Source organism: Ischnura elegans, chromosome 8, assembly GCF_921293095.1.
Source record: "Ischnura elegans chromosome 8, ioIscEleg1.1, whole genome shotgun sequence".
NCBI lineage: Eukaryota > Metazoa > Arthropoda > Insecta > Odonata > Coenagrionidae > Ischnura > Ischnura elegans.
Window position 1 is genome coordinate 96,029,659 of NC_060253.1, and position 22,018 is coordinate 96,051,676.

General features: G+C 39.8%; 1 protein-coding gene across 3 annotated transcripts in view; it reads left to right on the forward strand.

Annotated features, from left to right (window-relative positions):
• The first annotated feature begins 927 nt into the window (after window positions 1-927).
• The window catches only part of LOC124164376 (tudor domain-containing 6-like), a 53,602-nt gene continuing 32,511 nt past the window's right edge, over window positions 928-22,018 (forward strand). For 2 of the 3 annotated variants that reach the window (XM_046541683.1, XM_046541685.1), the window contains exons 1-7: window positions 928-2,137; window positions 2,896-3,983; window positions 10,783-10,864; window positions 12,358-13,523; window positions 14,554-14,594; window positions 19,937-20,225; window positions 21,032-21,498. In XM_046541683.1, the coding sequence (XP_046397639.1) occupies window positions 1,134-2,137; window positions 2,896-3,983; window positions 10,783-10,864; window positions 12,358-13,523; window positions 14,554-14,594; window positions 19,937-20,225; window positions 21,032-21,498 (4,137 nt within the window). In that variant the 5' untranslated portion in view covers window positions 928-1,133. The remainder of the gene's footprint in view (window positions 2,138-2,895; window positions 3,984-10,782; window positions 10,865-12,357; window positions 13,524-14,553; window positions 14,595-19,936; window positions 20,226-21,031; window positions 21,499-22,018) is intronic. The other variant, XM_046541684.1, reaches the window with a different exon arrangement.

Here is a 22,018-nt window from a genome sequence, read left to right on the forward strand (position 1 = left end):
GAATTAAATTGGTATACTCGACGATTCAGTCATTTATTTTCACTGATGACCACGATTTGATTACTCAAGCAGCGAAGGGTCCTTGGCACCGGTAGAGCTAGGTAAACAGGAGCATTACGGCATGTATAGAGCGATGGCAATAAATCGAAGAAACATGTTTTTTTCCCCCGCATCAAAAGTGAAGACTGTTAGGCTTCATGTTGAGTTGTAGATGACCACAAAATACCGTAATCAATACTATATACCACAGGCGCGGATCCAGGATTTCTCTCTGGGGGGGCACAAGTAAGGCCGTATCCAGAATTTTGTTCTGGGGGGGGGGCACAAGTATACCTCGTAATACAAAACGAACGCAATGATAATGGGACCTCATTAACAATCTTGAATAATTTTTAAGGGTCTGGGGGGGGGGGGGGGGGGGGGCACGTGCCCCCTAGGATATACCATGATTTTGATGATAGATAGTGATAGCAGCTGGCTGTCAGCAATTAACGTTTTCACACTTGATAACCGGTAATTACTCCATGAGCTACCGGCCGTTGCTAATACATCACAAAATTAATTAAATAAGCAGATTATATTGGCATTAAAATACGGGCATGAATCTTAACTTTAGGAAGGTTCGAAAGTTAACATAGCCGCCAAAAAACTGGGTTGATAGTTTTCCCGCCTAACCACTGAAGTTGATCTGGGTTGATAATCCAGGTAATTGGCGACTGCCGGCCGCGATGATTTACTTCAAAGACTTAGAGGGATGTTTATACTGATGAAATCAATATCTTAATGGTATATGACGGTGTAATTCTACAAAAACTCACTTTTTAGTATTATTTCATGCATTATAACGTAGTTTTGACTACAGTTGCCCTCTTTTCCTGTTTCAAGTCACAAAAAATGTGCATGGTAGTGTGGTGGGGTGGTGGTGTGGAAGTGTTTTAGTTCGCGGACTATAGGTGGCAAGTCAACCACACTGCTGCGAAATCGTGGAATGGTACGGAAAGGTGACATGCCATGTGCATGGAATTGTGGCAAAATTGATATTGCGGTCAGTGTTCTCACAATTTTCATTCGTGGTGTTATAATGTAAGCTGTTAAACAATTTCAGCTCGAGTTTTCAGTGTACTTGTTTTATCATGGCAGTCAATAGTTTTAACATGCATCTTACAGTAGTGGAGAAGGAAGGGCCTCTTATTAAGTTATGGGCTCAACTAAATAAGAGTGCAGTTGAATATATTGATAAATGTATAATTGAGTTGGATGAGACTTTTTCAAAGGGATATGGAAAACCACATCCTTCAACGGTTGTCGTAGGATTAATTTGCTGCGCCCAGTACAACGACATATTTTACCGAGCACGAGTTTTGAGCGTGGCGAGTATATCAGTGGGACACGTTGTTGTTCGCTTTATTGATTATGGGAACAGCACTGTTACATCGGTGGAAAATTTGAGATTGCTTGAAGAACAAGTGGCGAGAATACCACCTCAGGCAAGCGAATTCTACCTGCATGGTGTCACTCCATTAACAGGAACTGACTTAGAGGACGTTACTACAGACTACATGAGGCAGCAACTATGTTACAAAGATTTTGATGCCGTTCTTGTGGGTAATAGTAGTGAGAAGAGGTTGATAAAACTATTTCAAAACGGTGTCGATGTTGGGGAGATGATGATAGCTCACAAATTTGCTCTTGCCATTGATCACCAGCACCAGGAGACATTACTTAGAGGAAATGTCAACCCTTCGTTGCACCCATCCGCAGGACAGCCCCAGCGATGGCATGCGCAAGGCAATGCTCCTCCAGCGAAAGTTATGCATAAGACAGCACCCGTTCATAGTTCTATCTATGACGCCCATGGAATTCCTGCAGGAAGAGAATCTCCGATGGCTTACGGCGTTTCTCACAATTCTGTGCTATCACCTGGAGAATTGACCGTGAAAAACTTTACTTCTCCCATTTTGGAGCCTAATTCTCAACATAATATTTACGTGTCAAATGTTGAAGATGGCCCGTTGGCATTTGCTGTTCAGCTCCAGGCAGCCGAGCAAACGCTTATCGCTGTCACTGCTGATATTGCTGCCCACAGGCCTATACCATTGAGAGAACCTCCTGTGCCAGGATCGGTGTGCCTTGCTCGGTGAGTATGAATTTAATTCTATTCCTTAAAACTTTATTGAAGCTCTAGAGAAAAATCAAAGCCAATCATACCATCATACTAAGTTCTATATTAGCTTGATAATCCCTTTTTGATTTCAAATATCGCTTGAAAATGGTTTGCTGGCTGCTTGCTAATGTTCAGGGTCGTGTGTTAACCACGTTACTATTTTCGGTGAATTTTTCTCCCTCCTCAACCTTCGTTATGTAATTCTGTTGTATCCCCATGCCCATACGTGCAGTAATCCTGCCAGCACATCCTTTTACATGTAACATTGACCTTCAATTCATGTATATCATGGAAATTGTTGAAGATCTTTGGATCGGTGGATATTTATCTGTCGAAGAAGTGGAAATGGACGCAATGGAATAAATTTAGTTGTAGGTAATATTGATGGCAGTGTATTTATTCATTTATGGTTAGATACCTTAAGGAACTCATTATAACAGCTACCTTTCATAATGGACGTCCCTCCTCGTCACCCACCGTGGATTTTTTGCAAATTAATGCAGTGAGATTAATTCCCTACTCAGGGATTTGCTCCTGCATTCTCACACCCATTCTTACGATGTGGACATTTTCCTTCGCATGTATGTTCACATTGGGTAGTGCAGCTGAATGTGGGTGCAGTGTGTAATGAACTTAATGGCCAACAAGGTTTTTGTTTGCAACTCTTTCCTGACACATTTCAGTCCCTTCCTTCTGACACACATTAATTCCATTTTTTTTATTTCTTCAAGATTCCCTGATGACACGAAGTTGAGCAGAGCAACCATAATGGAAGTAATGGACAGTACATGTCGACTCTACTATGTAGATTTTGGCAATGTGAGTGACGTACCTTATACAGACATTTTTGAATTACCTGCAAAACTGATAAACCCTAAAGCGATGGCCCTGAGATTTTGTCTTGCTGGTCTTAAAAGAGGTCCGCCACCTACCAACATTGCCAAAGAAGCGTTCAAGGATGTTGTGAGAGGTGTTCTGTTGCAATTACGTGTAGCTCCTAGCCCAGAAGGACCCCCATTAAAGCAGTATGGATATTTATTTAGGGATGGAAGAGATGTTCGTGTATTGTATGAGGAACTTGCTAGAGAAAGATCCAGAAGTATAGCTAGTGTGCCTGCTGTTGTTAACTATCAAGTCCCAGTAACCTATGAACCTCCCAAGGCTGATGCAGTTGTAGATAGAACTTGGGTTATGATATCCCATCTCAACTCTCCGGATGAATTTTGGGTTCAATTGGAAAGTGATCACTCTCATCTAGAGCAAGTTATGGCTCTCCTGGATGAGTACTGCAATCAATGTAACAAAATCCCTACGTCATCTGATATTAGGGTAAAAAATCCAGTGTTTGCTAGATTTTCTGAAGATGACAGGTGGTATCGTGCATCAATTGTTAAGCTTGAGCCTGTAGCAGAAGGGTTGTCAGTACATGTTGATTTTGTTGATTATGGCAACGAGGAAGCCATTACCGATATGAATCGGCTGAGGGTCGCTGAACCATCCATTGTGTTAGCCTTATCAGCTCAAGCTATTAGGTGTCGTTTAAATGGAGCAGCAAGTGTGCGTTGTAAGGTGGAAGCAGAAGTATGGGATCAGATATCAAACAAGTTCTCCGACTTGACCTTGGAAAGCAGGGGTATGGTGAAGCTTGGACCTCGTGGAGTTGGTGATCCTGTTGTTGTGATCGAAGAATTGCGGGATGACTCTCTGTCGCCTCCAGTGGTTATCACAATTGATGCCCTCTACAAGGCTGTTGTGGAACCAGCAAGTCCACCTATCATCAAATCTGTTGCTCCTGCTGTCTACTCAAACTCAACTGCAGGTAATGTATTCTATTCAATCAAGCCTGGATTATAGTTGTTTTTTTTAATAGCTGTGGTTTCATGGCCTTGTTATATCTAATGGAACTATAGTTTTCTGTTATGGAACATGCTGCTTGGAGGAATAATTTTCTGCAACAGGATGGCATTTGGAGCGAATAAGAAAAGTTGGGAATATTTCAGTAGGGAATATTTGTTAGTTGGGTGGTGCTGTCATGCTGGGAATAGTATAGTCAAAGTAGTTGTGGTTTGAAGATGTGCTTCGAAAAAATCACCCATCTTAGTCTTGACACAAACTCGAGCTGAAGCACTTGTTTGCATGAAAAGTAGAGGCAACTGCTAGATTCCTCTACCACTAAAAGTTCCTAAGTTTCCAAATAGAAATTTCATTTTCGGACTTCATTTTCATGAAGTGAAAAAAGGTGTGATATCTGCATTTGCAATCAGTTCACAAAGACATTTTTATGATTTATAATACAGATTTTTTTGTATGAATTTAAAAGTGATGTATTTTTAAGGACGTTATTGTGGGTTGTAATTTTCATTATTATACTTTTGGACACTTTTTTTTCTCCAGGAAGTGTATGCCATGTTCGCACCAGGGGTAAATATTAGAGATGTGCGAATAGTATCCGCGAATACTCGAATACTAGAAAGTATTCGATATTCGAGGTCTCGAATAGTTATGCGAAAAGTACCGCCTCGAATACTCTGAATTTTGCGTCGTACACTGTCACACGCACGTCGTTGGTCGTTGACTCGGAAGAATGTAGAGAACTCTAGTCTTTTAGTGCATGCAGCGCCGTTTTAGGCAAGTTGACGAACTACATCAAATTCGCGGGTTAGAGCGGTGAAAAGAGTTCGACGTGGGGAACCTAAATTGATCCGGGTGAAAAAATCCGAAAATCCCTGGTTTCCCCCACCAGGAAAACCTCAGTGCCGTGGGATAGTAACTACGTAGCACAATTCCCAAAATCCGCTTCCCCCTCCATCCATCAGCCCTCAGCCCCTCCTCCGACGCTTTCTTCCTCTTCGAAATCAAACAAAAGGCCCCAGCTCACGCAGGTTTCGTATGAATGAGACAAAGTGTTTACCATGTGTCATTTATGGCTAATAAGGACAGTCACTTAGTTTGAATCTTTTACAGGAGATGAAACTACCATAGGGAGAAACTCAGTGCCGTGGGACAGTAACATTGGCGCATTTCCCACGATCTGTTATCCCCCTCAATTCAGCACTCGCCTCAACCACTCTGACCCTTTCCCCTTCTCCGAAATCAAACTAAAGGTCCCAGTTTGCGTAGGGATCATATTCTGAAGACCATAGTTTCGAAAAAAATATCAAGTTACACGAGAACAAAGAAACGTGTTTCACGCCCACCCCCCTTTTCTCACCCACTGACCTTTTTCTGGCTACCTGCTTCGAAGTTCTCCATTTCTGGAGGTCAACTGCTGCATGAGTACCGTGGGATAGTTACATTAGCGCATTTCCCAAGATCTATCCCGCTCTATTCAGCACTAGCCCCCCCTCTGAGGCTTTCCTCTTCTTCGAAATAAAAAAAAGGTCCCAGCTCGCGCAGGGATCATATTACAAAGACTCTAGCTTCGAAAAAAATATCAAGTTACACGAGTACAAAAGAAATTGTTTTGCGCCCTCCCCCCTTTTCTCACACTCTGACCTTTTTCGGTCTACCTGCTTCTAAGTTACCAGTTTCTGGGGGTCAACTGCTGCATGAATCACCTATTAGCTCAAAAGGTGTCTAACAATGACTTTCCGCAATTGATATTACACCTTTGTTGGATTGAAATATTAGTTATGTGCGCGTAATTTAAAAAAGAACAAGACCAAACGCGACTCATTTCTGACTTTATTTAAGCATTTTACGCGAGGAAATAAATATCAAAATAGGATGGAGACTTTGCATTCTGGCGAGACTCGATATGAGCAGCAGAGCTTCTCGGAAGTTGATGCCAGACTGTCAGCTAGCACTTGGCAGCAGGAGTGGGGGTAAAGCGATGTTAGTTGAATTAATGATATGCCCAATTGTTTCCATGAAATTAAAATATTCCATTAATCGGCTAAATTCCTGTTCGAATCCTTTTAAGGAAATCAAAATGACTCCCCAAAATCTTGTGTTGCCTGCTGCATAGGCAGCCGAGTCAAACATTCCAGCATTCATTGTTTAGTATTCGAGGTATTCGAAATTCGAGGTATTAGAATATTCGAGCAATGATTTAATATTCGAATTCGATATTAGAGTTCGAGAAATCTGCTATTCGACCCATCTCTAGTAAATATGTACGGGCCATATCATCTCAAATCAGGCAGATAGTGCAAAATCATGACAGGTGGCCATAATCGATTTCTATGAAAGTTGTATATGTGAAATCAGTATCCTTATGATGAATAATGATCACTTTATCTCAGCTCAAAACTGAACCATTTTAAAGTTATCCGTTGAACATTGCCGAGCCAGGCTTCGGAGTAAAACATGAAAAATCACATAAATGCTGATTACTAAGGAACCATGGCCCATTTAGCATTTGTTGTTGTTTCATTTTGAAGAAAATTCATTTCTGCACGTTCTGACAAAACTTGCAATTCGTTTGAAGCACTAATAAACAAATAGGACTTGTTTAAACAATAATAATAATTAGTCATTATTTAACAATTTATGTATTACTAAAAAAGGTCACCTTTTATTTTCTATAAAATTTCTCAGTGGGTATTTTAAATGTTCTGCTATCAATTAAAAAAATTAAAAAGGTATTTTAATGCTTTTTGTTTTGAGGAATGTCAAAGTTAGGCATGTTTTCGACTCCTGTACACCAAGATTGCAAATCTTGGTGGGAGAATGAAGTTTCATTCTACTTAGCATGCATAATGGATAAAAAGTTCATATATGAATGATTGGTTACATCCATTGACTGAAAGCAAGTTCAATCTTGTTTACTTCCACAACATCCAGTGTTTCAAACACCTACTGGTACTGGCTGGAAACTGTGAATGAGTCACAATTTGTACAGAGTATTTTTCAATGGCTTTTCTCATAAGTCTTCTACTTTGGGCAATGTGGAACATGTGAATGCATAAACGAGATACTGTCATTCTCTTTTAAACGCTCTGCAGTGATTTTAGAAATCCACCAGGTTTTTCTGAAACACTATGAAGTCAGTCATGGTGAGATCTTGAGTACTATATGTACGTCTTTATATCTGAACTTGTTAGTGTCACAGCCTGTTTACATGTGTAGTTGGCAGAGCGAGCAATAGTTGTCACCTCCGAGGAAGGAATAGGAATGGAAGGGCAGGATATGGTATACCCTCGCAGCTGTGCAAGTGACCAGGGCCCACTATTAGCGAAACCATAATTGGTTGTGCCAAGAGATCAAATTGTTGGGTTATACATGTGGAGAGTGGAATCCGAAATCCAGCGCAGGCCTGCAAGGGGCACACTCTCAAGGAACGGGAACCAAGTCAGAGACTTAAATTTCCTATGAGGAAGGAAATTTCTATGATTTTCTGTAGATTGTGCATGTGGACATATCATCTACAAATGCCATTGCAATGCGTAATACATTCAGCAGCAAGTAAAACTAATATCCATATATTACAGCCAATTTATCAGATAGCTAGGAGAGTCAAATCATGTTATAAGGTTTTTAATGATTTTGCGTTAACCCTCTTACTGCCAGCCCATTTCAGGTGGGATGTAGGAAGACTGCCAACGTTATTTTCTGGAATTAGCAACGTTTCAGATTAAAAAATTTTCAGCTACTTAATTTTATTTAATAAGTGTATATTTTTTCCCCAATTCTTAAGATTTATTTATATCTTATCACCTAGGATAGATTATGGGGGTTTACATAAATTACAGCCGTTGAAAAGGCCACTATCATGAAAAAAAGTGAAATTATCCGGGCAGAAAATATCTGGAAGGGGTACTGGTGTACGCTGACTGTTTAGAAGGCAGCTTATCTTCGTTGATTTCCGTCCAGAAAAAAATTTAAAAAATAAATGCAGAGCGAAGCACATGGCCCCTTCGCTCAGGACGCTTAGAACTAACGAGGCGAACCAAACACACTTGGGGCTTGAGGTGACGACACACAAGGAGAATATGGAGAAGGCAGTGAGCTTAGAAGATACCGTATCTCAAGCTAAAGTAGCAGACCCTTCTTGATGTCCCACAAGCAGAATAGGTGGCAGTTTTCAAGATAGTACAGTTGAAGGAAGGCGTCGAGTATTTGGACCGAATTCGTCAACGTGCTGGTTAAAAACAGAATTTCATCGAAACATTTAAAAAAATATCTTGAAGGCATAAAGTCGCTATGAATATTTTATTGGAGAGGAAAAAAATTTCTTCAAAAGACTGAGTAATTAGTTGTAATTTAAAATTCAATGTCTGGCGAAGAAAAAATATTATATACAGTAGGTCAGGAAGCGTACTGGGTACGCTTGACGGCGGCATACGAAATTTAAAGGGCGTGTACTGGGTACGCATGACGGCTTTGAGGGGTTAATCAGCGTGTCTTTTTCAAGGGGCTCGGTGGATGGCTAAATAAACATTATACAGTGGAACCTCGTTAAAGCGAGTACGGGCTATAGCGACACTCCCGCTATAACGAGAGATAGCCGATGCACCGTCAATTGACCCTACAATAAGCGTGTTAAAAAATTCGTTTTTACGAGACCCTTTTGGTGTTGGCTCTCGCCATAGCGAGGGTTTCACCGCCGGAAGACTTTCATCAAGACTCCTTAACCTCTGTAATTGCTAGCGATCTGTTAGAAATGAAGTTAATGGAGTGCTCAGTCTCAAATTAATGTGGTAAACTGTCGTTCGATAAATAAGTAGTTAATTTTGGTGAAAATATTGTGGCATTAGCATTCGCGAATGCTTCATCTTCTTTTGCTCCTCGGGCGGCAGAAAGCAGTCGGCAGCATACCCGCACGTCCGTGAGTTGCGTGAATAGTCACCATGGCCAAAAAAACACCAAATACGTCTAAGCGAGAAAATAAAAATAAAGGAGTAATATGAGTGTCGAAATTAATTTATCTTCCTATTCGCTCTGCAAAATTAAAAAAAAAAACAAAAGCGCCCAAGGAATGCAGACGATGAAGAGTTATAAGGAGCTTTGTTCGGGTGGTTTTGCCCATTCAAATCTGCGGGAACTTCTGAGAAAGGGGCTACGCCCAAGCCTGAAGCGGAGTATTTTAGGGATAGATTGCGAATCGAGAATTTTAAGAGTGCGGAAGGTTGATTATACTAATGCGAAGCACCAAAGCGTTATCTCCCCTCACAACTCCCCTGGTGATGCCTGCGGTGTGAACCTGAAGTCGTGGAAGAGAGGACTCCGATCATAAGTATCTTTAGAAGTATTCCCCGCGTCATATAACATAGACGAAACGGAACTTTTTTTTACATACAACTCCCCGACAAAACCCTTGCAGTATGAGGTATTTCTTGCAATGATGCCTCTAAAGGTAGGTAGTGCGCCTTAGCGATGATGTAGGATGTACGAAGCAATGATACTCAGCGTGAATTGTCCGGATGGACATATTTATTCTCCGCTGCGGATTTACAAGGGTGAACTATTCGGGTCATTGGTCGGAGTCGTACTGGCGCTCTCTTTTGTTACGTGGGTAGCCGAGCATCCCCTGGTGGCCGCTGGAAGAACTCACAGAACAACTAACTCTCGTTTGAAGTGCCATGGTAAACTCGGTGTATCATTTCAAATACGTCGCGAGCGTAACACTCAAAAAGAAACTTTTTTTCAACAACGGTAATTTTAATCACGTCATTTTTCAAGCTTAGCAAACTTTTTACCGTAGATGATGAAGATATTACATTATCTGATAGAAAAAGTCTTCCAAGGCGGGAACGTTATACAACCTTCCACCGCTAGAAACAAATGTAATGCGTTATTTCACTTCACTGCCGGTTAACGTACAGAAACAATAAACATACACCAATGGAAACCTTTGAGGCATTAAATAACCGCGATACTGTTTTGTCAGTTAATTTTTGACTTTTCAGTAGAAAATACCAAAATAATAGAATGATCACGTAAATGAACTAATTAAGTGCATAGAAAAATGACTTCGTCGGTTGTGCATTAGCATAATGATTGACGAAACAATGCTTTCCATGATTTTTATTCAGTGCGGCACTTATAAATTGTTTGAATAGTTAGTCGTTGTTCGAGTAAGGAAATTTAGTGATGCAAAAAACATCGCCTTTCGGCTGGATTTATGCTTACGTTTATCGGATAGATGTTTATCTGTCGCCGCACTACTCCTGTTCCTGTATATCTGTCCGCAACAGGTATATTGGCTATTATTTGCTCCACCGCCGGTAAAGCGACAATTCGCTATAGCGAGTGTTTATTAGTGCACCGTGGGGTGTCGTTATATCGAGGTTGCACTGTATGTCTGTAATCAGAGTATTATTTCCTGCGCTGCTGATAAATTAGGGGACCCTGTATACCTTTTAGTTGAATAATTATGCTTGGCACTGAAGAGAGATTTCTTGTAATAACGAGCATATGCCAAGGTTGGGACATCTTGGCGCCTCTATATCTTTATGTTTTTCCAAGTTAATCCTAGTCCTAGGCCTTACGCTTGTAATAATGGTATTCTTTGTATATGCTCTTCTCACTGCAATGGGCTTCCACTGTACCAGTTTTTGTCAAAGTATAAGCTTTGTTGCCTGAATCTTAGTAATCTAACATTTTCTTATATAAACTGCTGTTTGGCTCAGTCTGCTGCGATAAACTAGTTCTTAATTTACTTATTTGTATTACAGGTGATTGGCAAGAGGAGAAGGTCTTCAAAGATCATAATGCTAATCCGTCATCCAGCCAAGATGATTATTCTGGGCGCAACAGGTAAAATATGTATCCATTTTAATATTTGATTGCCTTTCATTAACTACATATATGTTTGGTTGTAAAATAGAATCTAGTGGAAAAAATACAGATATTATAATTAGCCCATCTTCGTAGTTGTATAAAAGTGACTTAAAAATTGAAAATATTGAGTTGACTGTCCTTTGCTTAGTGCCTTTGTATATGTGCAAATATAAGGTCTCATGGTTAGTTTAAAAAATTGTGTAAAGTTGGATTCAGAATAAATATTACAGCAGACTCCAGATTATCCGACTGCGGTTTATCCGTGTTGCGGCTGATCCATGCGTAAGTTTTTTGCTTATTCAATGTTTTCCACCATCTTTATAAAAAATAAATCTGATGCAAAAGCACTTATTATATTTGCATTATAAGGCAAGGCTTCTCCGGGCTTTGTATTTCCATTACAATCCTCTTCGTAAAAGGGAATTATGTTATTTACTTTTTGGCAAGGAATGTTTCAAGTGTACTTCGGACGTCTGCTCTGTCATGCAGGTGACGATTAGGGGTGGGGAAATAAACACTTGATTAATTTTAGAAGATTCTTCAATGGTTTTTACCAATGGCAAATTGAGGGAAATGTTGTCTGCGGCTGATCTCATCGCACTCGATCATATTTATCCTGAGACTATTCAAGGTCAAACTGGAGAGGAAGGGAACAGAAGAAGTGAAGGCAGTGGGGGAAGTGGAAGCAGAGAAAGCATGAGTCATAGCCAGGCACTCGCATGCGTAGAAAAATTGCCAAAAGTCCCGGTCACAGAAGGTCCTTGTTCATGTTATCTGAACATTGCAGTATGCGATTGTGTTCAGTGATTGCGGAACTGCATCCCGCATCAATTGCATACCGGGCAGCTTACGCGAGATGCGAGTATGCAGTGTGGTGCCTGACAGTGTAGTTTCCGACGTTGCGCAGTGGTTTTGAAGCATTCATGCAAGCCAGTTTTCTGAATCCATGATCTTATAGGCACAAGTGCGAGGTTTTCCGAAACCAGGTATTTCATGGAGCAGTAGGAATACGAGTACAATCACGTTTTTGCTGCTAAAAAGATCACGGTCCGGAGAAGATAACTGTGAATGATTCCTGAAAGCAACCTAAAATAACAAACACTGTGCATAAATAATAATAAATTGTTTGATTTACATGAGTTATGAAAAATACTTGGAATTAAAGTGAAATTTTGGATCATTCATGTTTTCCAATTATTCTTGCCGCCTCTCGTTATCATTAGCCCGGATAATCTGGAGTATGCTGTATATAAATATCTATATTCAACACATATCCATGTTTAGCATTGGATTTTTAATTATGAAATTATCTTCAGATTGATGAGTTAGAATCACTCATGAAGTTTTGATAATACTTTTGTTGAAAGAATTTGAGGACAGCTTTTCAAATTGAATTTAGAAGGGCTAAAGAGATCATTTTAATATTTGCAGCCTTCTTAGTATTCTTACAAAGGTAATTTGCATTTCAGGTCTTATGATTTTAACAAAAGAGAAGATGGTGGATCCAAGGGGTGGCAAAGTTCATTTAACAAGAATGATATGAAAGGCCGAAGGGTTGCTGGAAGGAACGGCAATCAGGAGATAGGCAACTGGGGTGATGGAGGAGCCACCATGAAGGAAAGTGATGATGCAGCCCCTCCTTACGGTGGAGGAAGAAAATCGAACACGTCAGATGATGAATGGGACCACAAGGAAGGGAGGGGTGGCCGAAGGAACCAGGATTCTGATGGCTGGGGTGGTGGGAGGCAGGGTGATGGCGGGGAGGGCCGTTACGGTGACCGTGGGGGCCGTCGTGGGGGACGGGGTGGACACGACTCCTATGGCAGGGGAGGCGACAGTGGAGGAGGATACAGAGGGGGCAGTCGTGGGGGCGGCTATGGTGGAAGGAGTCCGAAGAGGGACAGTGGAGATTGGGACAATAAAGATTCCCACGGGCAAAGTGATGGTGAAGGCAGCACTGGTGGCTGGGGAGGTAACCGTGGAGGAAGAGGCGGTCGCAGCTATGGTGGTGATGATAGAGGCGGTCGCAGCTATGGTGGTGATGATAGAGGCAGTCGCAGCTATGGTGGTGATGATAGAGGCAGTCGCAGCTATGGTGGTGGTGATAGAGGCGGTCGCAGCTATGGTGGTGGTGATAGAGGCGGTCGAAGCTGGGGCGGAAGTGATGAGAATGATAGAGGCTCTTGGGGCAGTTACCGTGGGAGTCGCGGAGGTGGTGGTGACTCCTTCCGAAAGAAGGATGATGATGGAGATGGAGGGTACCGAGGAGGTGGAGGGTACCGTGGGGACCGCGATAATGATGGTGGTGATTGGGACAGTGGTAGCCGCTCTGGCAGGGGAGGAAGGGGAGGCAGGCGTGGTGGTGGACGTTTTGGCTCTGATGGTAATGATGATGAGAATTCCTCCTCTGGCTTTGGAGGTGGTTCTGGATGGGATAGGAAGAGGTCGGACAGTGGTGGGGATGGTGACTTCCGAGGTGGTAGAGGAGGGAGAGGCGGAAGAGGTGGTGGACGAGGTGGGGGCAGAGGTGGTCGAGATGGCGGCTTTGGTGGTCGGGATGGCGGCTTTGGTGGTCGGGATGGCGGATTTGGTGGTCGAGATGGTGGCTTTGGAGGCAACTGGAAAAACAAAAGTGGTAAGCTACAATTCTTAGTGAGGTAACACTTTCTCTGCCATTTCGGTCATAATGACCGAAGAATGAGTCACTTTTTTGGCCTCTCATAGCATGCCATTGGTCACAGCGACTTCGGTGCCGCTTATATGATGTGACCAACGTACATAGTGGAATGTACGCAAAAACTGAAATGGGAAGGATCCATGTATGTGAGTGAAAGGTAAAAGAAAAACACGGAATGGGTGAATTCGTCTAAAAATCTTTGGCGGGGAACAAGTTAAGAGTGTAACCCTTTTAACGCTGTACTTCACATGTAGGTCCTAGTGTCATGAAGCAATTGTCTAGAAAGTAATGGGATGTCAGGGAAAAAGGCTGCAAAAGCTGAAAAAGTCTCAACAGTTTCGAAAAATCTTTTTCTTATAAAATTTGACTGACGATTTGTCTTCTTCCTTTTACTCATTGATACATCTTCAAATTTGAACATTCCATTTCCAAAGCAACCTTCAGATTGTGCTCCACAAGTGTTACTATGCATTTTAATGCTGTGAATTTACTTAATTTTCTTTTACAAATAGAAGAAGAAAAATATGTGAAATCATTGATGGTCCAATTGTTTGAACACAATTATGTATAAATGCTATTTTTTGCAAAAAAATTGGTCAATATAATTTTATCCCACTTCTTGGAAGCCTTCTCTTCTAGGTACAATGCTTTTTGATGTAATACTAATATAGTAATAGGTATAATTTATCCATACTCTCATTGCTGAGAATACCAAGAGAAGTCGTGGTGAACCAACTTCCTCCATGTTTTGAGACAAGGTTATTTCCTACTAAAAATGTTCTCATTCCCGACATAAATGATATTTACCTAAAACTATACGTTCATTAATTTCTGCGATAGTTAAAAATGCATAATATGTAACTTCAGATTTATGTATGCATCATTGGAAATATTTGCATGTTTGATATATGTAATGGGGTCACAAAAAAACTTTCAGATTAGAATTCAGTTTTCGATGTTAATGGTCTTTACTTTTTTCCATTTTCAGATGATGATTCCAGCAATAACTTCCAGAATACTTTTTCAGCAGTAAGTATTTTGTTTGCACTTGTGTTTTTAATGTGGTTATTTTTAAGTTATTGTTGTATTAAAGTTTGGATTTGAAAATGTTTTTTGAAAAGGGTATGTGAAAAATATTAACTGTGATTTTCTGAATTAACTACGTATTTTGATAAAACCAAGGGAAGATGATAGACTTATGCACAAAAATATACCATGAATTTATAATGGTATTTATCAACCCACCTCATGTTTTCTTTTAAATGTTGGTGTTAAGATTTTTGAGTCTGTATTTTTCTATTTACTGCTGATATTATGCTCAACCATTGAACACAAAATTAGAAATTTTGATAATAATATTTGATATATAAAATAAATTGAAAAGCTCGGCAGTTACTAAGAGTTTCTGGGGCACTTGATGCAGCTTAATTAACAATACAGCGAAGAATCGGAAGCCTTTCGTTATCATCTAATCGTAATGGGTAAACGTAATTTAAAAAAGAATAAGACCAAACACGGCGTGTTTCTGACTTAATTTAAGAATTTTAACGCAAAGAAATAAATGTCAAAATACGACGGAGACTTAGTATTCTGGCGAAACTCAATATCCTCGCAGCTGAGCTTCTCGGAAGTCGATGCGGTATTATTTTCCAAAAACATATATCAAGTTACAATATTTGAGTTACGCTATAAATCTCTATTGTTACATTCACAGACGAAGGGATATTTTCTCAGGATATTTGGTTTCTCCCTGCTAGCAATTTGAATTCATCTGCTTATCTTGTGAGAACTTCCAAATATGGACTGAAAATAATTGAAGAAAATCCGGTGGAGAAGTGCGGGTATTTTGCAAAATGCCTCAGATTGTCTGCGAGCACTTGTCAGTAGGAGTGGGGGTGAAGCGAGCTACCTCTTGAAAATAAGAAGTTGGATGAAGCCAAGTAGCAGATGAGCGTGCCGCTGAAATGGCGTTTGGTAGATAAGAATGTATACATCAGACAAATCCATCGTAGCAGTGTAAATGCTGAGATGGCATGCAATATTTTTTTCGCAAGGTGGTGTGTCCCCTTACGATATTTGAAAGAGATGCTAGTTGAATCAACTTTATGCCCAAATTGTTTCCATAAAATTAAAATATTCCATTAATCAGCTAAATTCCTGTTTGAATCCTTTAAAGGAAATCACAATGAGGAACTTGCATGGGTCGTAGATTGCTCTAAAAACTATTTTGAATAAGTGAAATGGATACATTAGCTCGCAAAAATACCTTCAGTTTCTCCATTCAACATCAATAGAAATAAAAAAATTGCATTTAAAATCGAGAAAAATTTCTCTGAGCCGACCACTGCGCGAAGACACCCGAGCGTTGCCGAGGCCAGGCGTGACGTCATAGGTGCCTAAACAACCGTAGGGAGTAGGGAAATACGCTGAGCGCATGGTGTAAAATTTGTTTTGAGGGAGTATTAACCCGCTCATCGTCACTTTATTTTGTTGTTATTCTTGGGCAAGTTCTCCTATTGCTATTGTGCCTAGATTATTACTTGGGATATTAATAATGCGGCATCGGGATGATGAAGTACAAGCGTTTCACTTCGTGTGTTTTGGTTATCAGAAAAATGGATGATAACGTTGCCACTCGTTCGAATAGTACACCTGAAATTCATCTACGTCTACATAATACCCCGCAAGTCGCCTAAAAGGCGTGTGGCATGGGGTGTTAGGACACCAGCCTTTTTTTAGGACACCAAAAATTGATGCCACGACCCTCATGGAATTTGTTAAGACAAATTATTGCTATACGTCGGCGGCAAATCGAGTTGTAAAAGAAACTTGTAATACTGGAGGATACAGATCGTAAGCTGTGCTGTTGACATTAGAGTAAGCTGTGCTGTTGAATTTGGCAACGCCGGATTAACGGAGAAGGTAGTCCTATCCGTCCTACGGTACGAATTCACAGCAAAACAGTCTGCACACAATCCACATGTGAGATCGCGAATCGGTTCCGCTGCCAACACACACACAAGCTACAACCTATTTAAATAATGTAGGTAAATCCATAAACAATATACTAGCATATACCATAAAAATATAATGGGAAATAGGCAAATACTCTTATCAAAAACTGGATGTCACTATCACATTCTTATATTCATCACGTACAACTTACAATAACAGAACTCGTTATGATGAATACAACTATTTATTCACTGATTTAAACCCTTAAATTAGCCCACACAGGTGACATTTCTCACTACTATTCGTTGAAATAATGGAATAAGATACTTCACACACAGTTTTTATTTCAATAGCGTGATCGTGAAATGTCATATCTACGGTGAACAACGGAGATTAGCATGCCACTGACAATTTTTACACTACTGTTAGACATTTATCGATAGCGTAATAGCACTTTTTACAATTCAATCACGATGGAACACTGATAACTCTTGGCCGATATTTTTCAACCTTGCCAAACTTTGTGCATTACAACCACTGGCACTGTGATTATTAGCAGTAGCTTAACGGGAGATGTCACGTTGAAAATAACACTATTTTGGTGCAAAAATGTTTCTAGATGTCTCCAATCAGCGAGCAAAAGTTGCATTGACTGGAATTCACACCATAATACAAGCACAGACAGTCCTAAACGACGAATTCTCCGGTACCTACGAATAAACGGATGAAGTTATTGTATATAAAAGCTAAGCGGACATTAGTAAACATCAAAATCGTTCTAATTACATACTTAAATGAATGATATGCCGTCGATAACATCAACTTACAATTAACGTATCCCCCTTCCAATGGCCGTGGCTCAGACTCCTACAACGATGTTATTTAGGTATTATCAAATTTTTGGTTTAACTGCTCCAGTTTTATATTTTATGCCCTTACTCAGATATTAATATTATAAATAATGCAAAATACGAGGGCTTCCAAGCCTCTATCGTCGGATATTTATCTTTAAATATAAAATAATCAACACGTCTAACATACGTAGCACTCACAACTGCTGGAAACTATTACAAACAATCACAACAATAGCTTCGCGTGATGTTTAGGCACCTTTGACGTCATCGAGGCTTCGTCGGCAGTGGCTTGGGGGGTGAGGGAGTTTTTCCCGCGCTTTAAAAATCGTTATATTTATCATTAAATATCTCGCGAAGGAAAACTGAGATTTAAATGCGGTTTTCTTTGTTGTATTCAGAAAATAATTTTCTGTCCGCCTATGAAATAAAAAAAATTCATGCAAGTTCCCCATTACTCGTCAAAATCTTGGGTTTCCTGCTGCATAGGCAACCCAGTAAAACATTCCCGCATTCATCGTTTTTTTTTTTTTTCACCCATCCCCTTGCAAAACGATAGATCAAGATTCTATTACATACCTTTTTATTTATACATTCATCAAGTGAAATAGAAGAAGAATTGTACGTATGCTAGAAGGCAGGTCATAAGTGAGGCATGAGTGGAAGGACATTCGGTTTTAAAGATCGAGATTTGTTGGGAAGACAGTGGGTGGGCTGTGAAGGAAAACCTAATGGAGGGAGTGCCTAGTGGAAATGATATTTTGAATAAAAAACGTTGAAGCCGGAAAATACTGGTGCTTCAGAAATGGAAAAAAGACATTGAAAGTGGATGCACACGCGTCAAAAACCGGGGAACAATTCATGAATAGATGTACAGTCAGTTAATTGATGCGAAGCAGAAGTGTGCATCAGTGCACATTACACGGAAATTCACGTGCAAGTAATTATATGCGTCCTCTAACTCACGTGGTAAGGCACAATTCAGAGTTTCGTTTAAAATCCATAAATTGATATTAAATTTAAAAATTCGCGAACTAACTAAATAAAACTAATGGGGATAAAATGTAATGGCTATTTCAAAAATTAGAAGGGAGAAAAATATTGCCGACACTGGGACTCGAACCCACGAAAGCGACTACAGGTTAGGGGACTAACGCCCTAGACCACACCGCCACGGCCGTAGTTCAGAGGGAGAGCTTACTCAAGGGATGTCATGCTGCACGAAATCTTTACATGCGAATATCTCTCGAACCAGGGCCTATGTGGAAGAATGCCGTGACACTTTTTCTGCCTTACCTAGATATAGTTTTAGAAAATAACATCCGCATCCAGATCCCGAACATCACTTTGGCGATGTCTCCTTGTCAGTAAAAATGAAATGTGGAGAAACTTCAGGGAAAATGTTTTTTATAATCAGGATCTTAAAATATCTATCACTTCATAGAGAAGATGCCCTATTATCATGTCATGATCATCAGTTTTTTATTGATTTTGCTATCTTTTACTTGCGAAATTGAAATTTTATTTGAGATTAAGTTAAACAATATTCATATTTTTTTCAGCAATAACAAACACCCTTCTGAGGGCTTAGAATAATTAGCTTAGATACCTTTTTTACATTAGAAATCACATTCTTTATGCAGCAAAAAACTCTGTAAAACAAAATTTATCTTCTCAAGAAGTTTGTCATAAAAGATATTTCACTTATTACTAACTACAAAGTTAATTATTTCTGTTAGAGAAATCCCGTATGAGGAATAAAAATTTTGAAGGGAGGAGGGTTTCTGCAATTATAGAGAAAAGAAAATTATTCTGTCATTATAAAGATTTATATGTATGTAAATTAAATATTTTATTCCCCTGCTGGACGTATGCGCCCACTGTTTTACCAAAGAGAATATAGGTATGCAGGCAGTAGCTAACCAAAGAATGGGAATTCATTGCAAACAAAAACAAAATCCTCTGACAAGCTCCTTCCCATGCTGAGTAGCACACTACTGCTGCGTAGTGTTTTTGGCTTCGTGAAATATAGTGAAGTGTTGTCAATAGTAACATAGTGGAGGCACTAAGACATTCATACTATGTGGCAATAAGGAATAAAATATAGATGGAATGAGCAGATGAACCTCTGATGAAAGAGAGATCTTTTTGCAGATGAGCCGTCACTAAAGCCAAATTGTTAGTCCTGAAATGGCTGTTAAGTGTGTAAGGAGATAACCTTGACATCCAACGGGATGTAATTTTGTATTTTCTGAGGCTAACAGTGACTTTGAGTAAGCAACATCAACACAAAGTAACTCATGATGTCAATTGGCATCTGGTAGCTTTGCAAATGATAATGGTAGGACGTCAATTGATATCCACAGCAGCGAATGTGTTTATATATGTAATGTAATTTATGATTAAGAAATGCTTTCTAACTGGGTTTTGAGAAAATAATTTCAGTGCCAATTATTTTTGTCTTGGGTATGGGGTGAACCAAAAACTGAATATCCGAATCAACCCATCCCTATCTTCAAGTATGATTGCCTACTTGATACTGTGCTTTTGTATCCAAAAATCTAGGTGGCTGATTCTGGTGATAATTGGGATGATGGTGCTCCGTCAGTGATCCCTGCGCCTAGTATTATCCCCGAGGAGGAAGCTGTCCCCACCACCTCTACTACTGCTCCGTCAGGCCAGATTGAACCGCTCAATATTGAAGTTGGGTCTGCTGAAGAAGTTAGTGTGGTCTTTGTTGAGAGCCGGATTAATTTCTTTGTTCAACTCACAAAACAAACGGAAATAGTGGACACAATATCCCTGCTTTTGTCTGAAAATTATGTTGTTCCTGATGTGGCTGCTGAGGAAAAAGGTACGTGGAGAAATAGGTGCAACATAGCTGCCAAAGCAGCACTTCTTCTTTTCCATAAAATGTCAAATGAATCAATTTTGAGCTCTAGTTTGTGATTAATATTTGATTTAGCTTAAGTTTAGAGAAACAAGTTTAATTTTTATTAATTACCCAATTGTGGCCAACAAGATTCTTTTTTATTCATGGACATCTAAAGCCTCTCCCCAACATTTTGTGTAGGTTTTTGGCTGATGGCACTCCTAAGGGGAGTATAAGTGGCTAACTCAACATACTGATATAATGATGTAGAATATTTATTTAGATTTCAAATAATCCAGATTACATTAGCAAGTGCAATTATGACTTAAGGCTCTAAGTCCCTCCGTTGTGTCCTCTGATTTATTTGTTTTTTGTTTGAGTATTTAACTCTCAGCAGTCACATTTTTTCACCGTCATCTGTAGCCCACTCAGAATATAATTTTCATCAAAAGAAAACCATAAATCATTTATTGCAATATATCAAGGAAGTAATGGCAACATGCATCCACCACACCATTATTTACCAATACACAGCAACTGCTTGGTAGACGACTTGACTCAACAGTTATTACATATTCTGTAAGTGCTGGCTAATACGATCATTAACATTTACTAAAAAAACAATCATAGCAGAAGGCATTGAAAGAGAATAGCCTCCGGCCATTACAGTAAAACTTTGATGATATGTAGTTGGGTAATATTCACACTCATATGTCATATTTCAAACTCAATTCTTGAATGACCTTCAATTTACATGTTTTCTCTGTGCTTATTGTATTTTATTTCAGCTGTTGAAAAGGAAATCGCCCCTGCTAGTGTGGAGACTGAAGCAGCACCCCTCGTCAGTTTATCAGAATTGCATGTTGGCATGCCATGTGCAGCTCTTTATTCAGAAGATGGTGTCTGGTACAGAGCCTGTGTGGACACCGAGGCTACTGAAGATGGGTTGGCTGTGAGTTTCGTGGACTATGGCAACAAGTCTGAGGTGACTGCAGGGAATGTGAGGCAATTGCCGAAGGAGTTATGCTCGCTGCCTGCTCAGGCAATATGCTGCTCTCTGGTGGGGTTGGGAGAAGGCGAGGATGAAGAGAAGGATATGGAATTTGAGACGGAGGTGACGTCTGGGGAGGCGACTTACAGTGTGACCTTTGTGAGGAGGTCTGTGAATGGTGGAGATGAATGTGTGGAAGTGCTGCTGAAGAACAAGGAGACGGAAGAAATTGTGAACAGCCGTTTTGGTGGCTCTGACGAGGAGGTAATCATCTGTGGTGATAGTGATGCGATTAAAGCTTGTGAAATTAATTCTGTAAATATTTCTTGGAAATTCATCAAGTTACATGTTAAAAATTTATGTTTTTGATGTCATCAAATCAAAATTCTTGTCCCTATCAATGATTAGATTATGGCATGCAATCTAATTTTTTTTATTGATTGTGGGATAGCTGTAAGATAACTGCATATACCTGGACTAACTTACTCCCAGTGTAAGAAGGTTAAATGTGATTATGAATTTGGCTATTATTTCAAAGGAAATAGAAAATTTTTTCATGATAAATAGTTTCTTTCAAAAATTCAGTTCTCTGTACATCTTACTTCATAAATTTAATGGGTTGGTTAGCTGTTTTTCTTAAAAAAACATAGTGTATGATTGAACCATGAAAGTGAAAACAATGTCAAAACTACCTATCAAGTGACCATGTGTTGATAAGTTATCCTCCTATTGCCCTTTGTTTCCCCACCCAAAGAAAATTTTTTAAGCTTTGTTAAATCCTTTG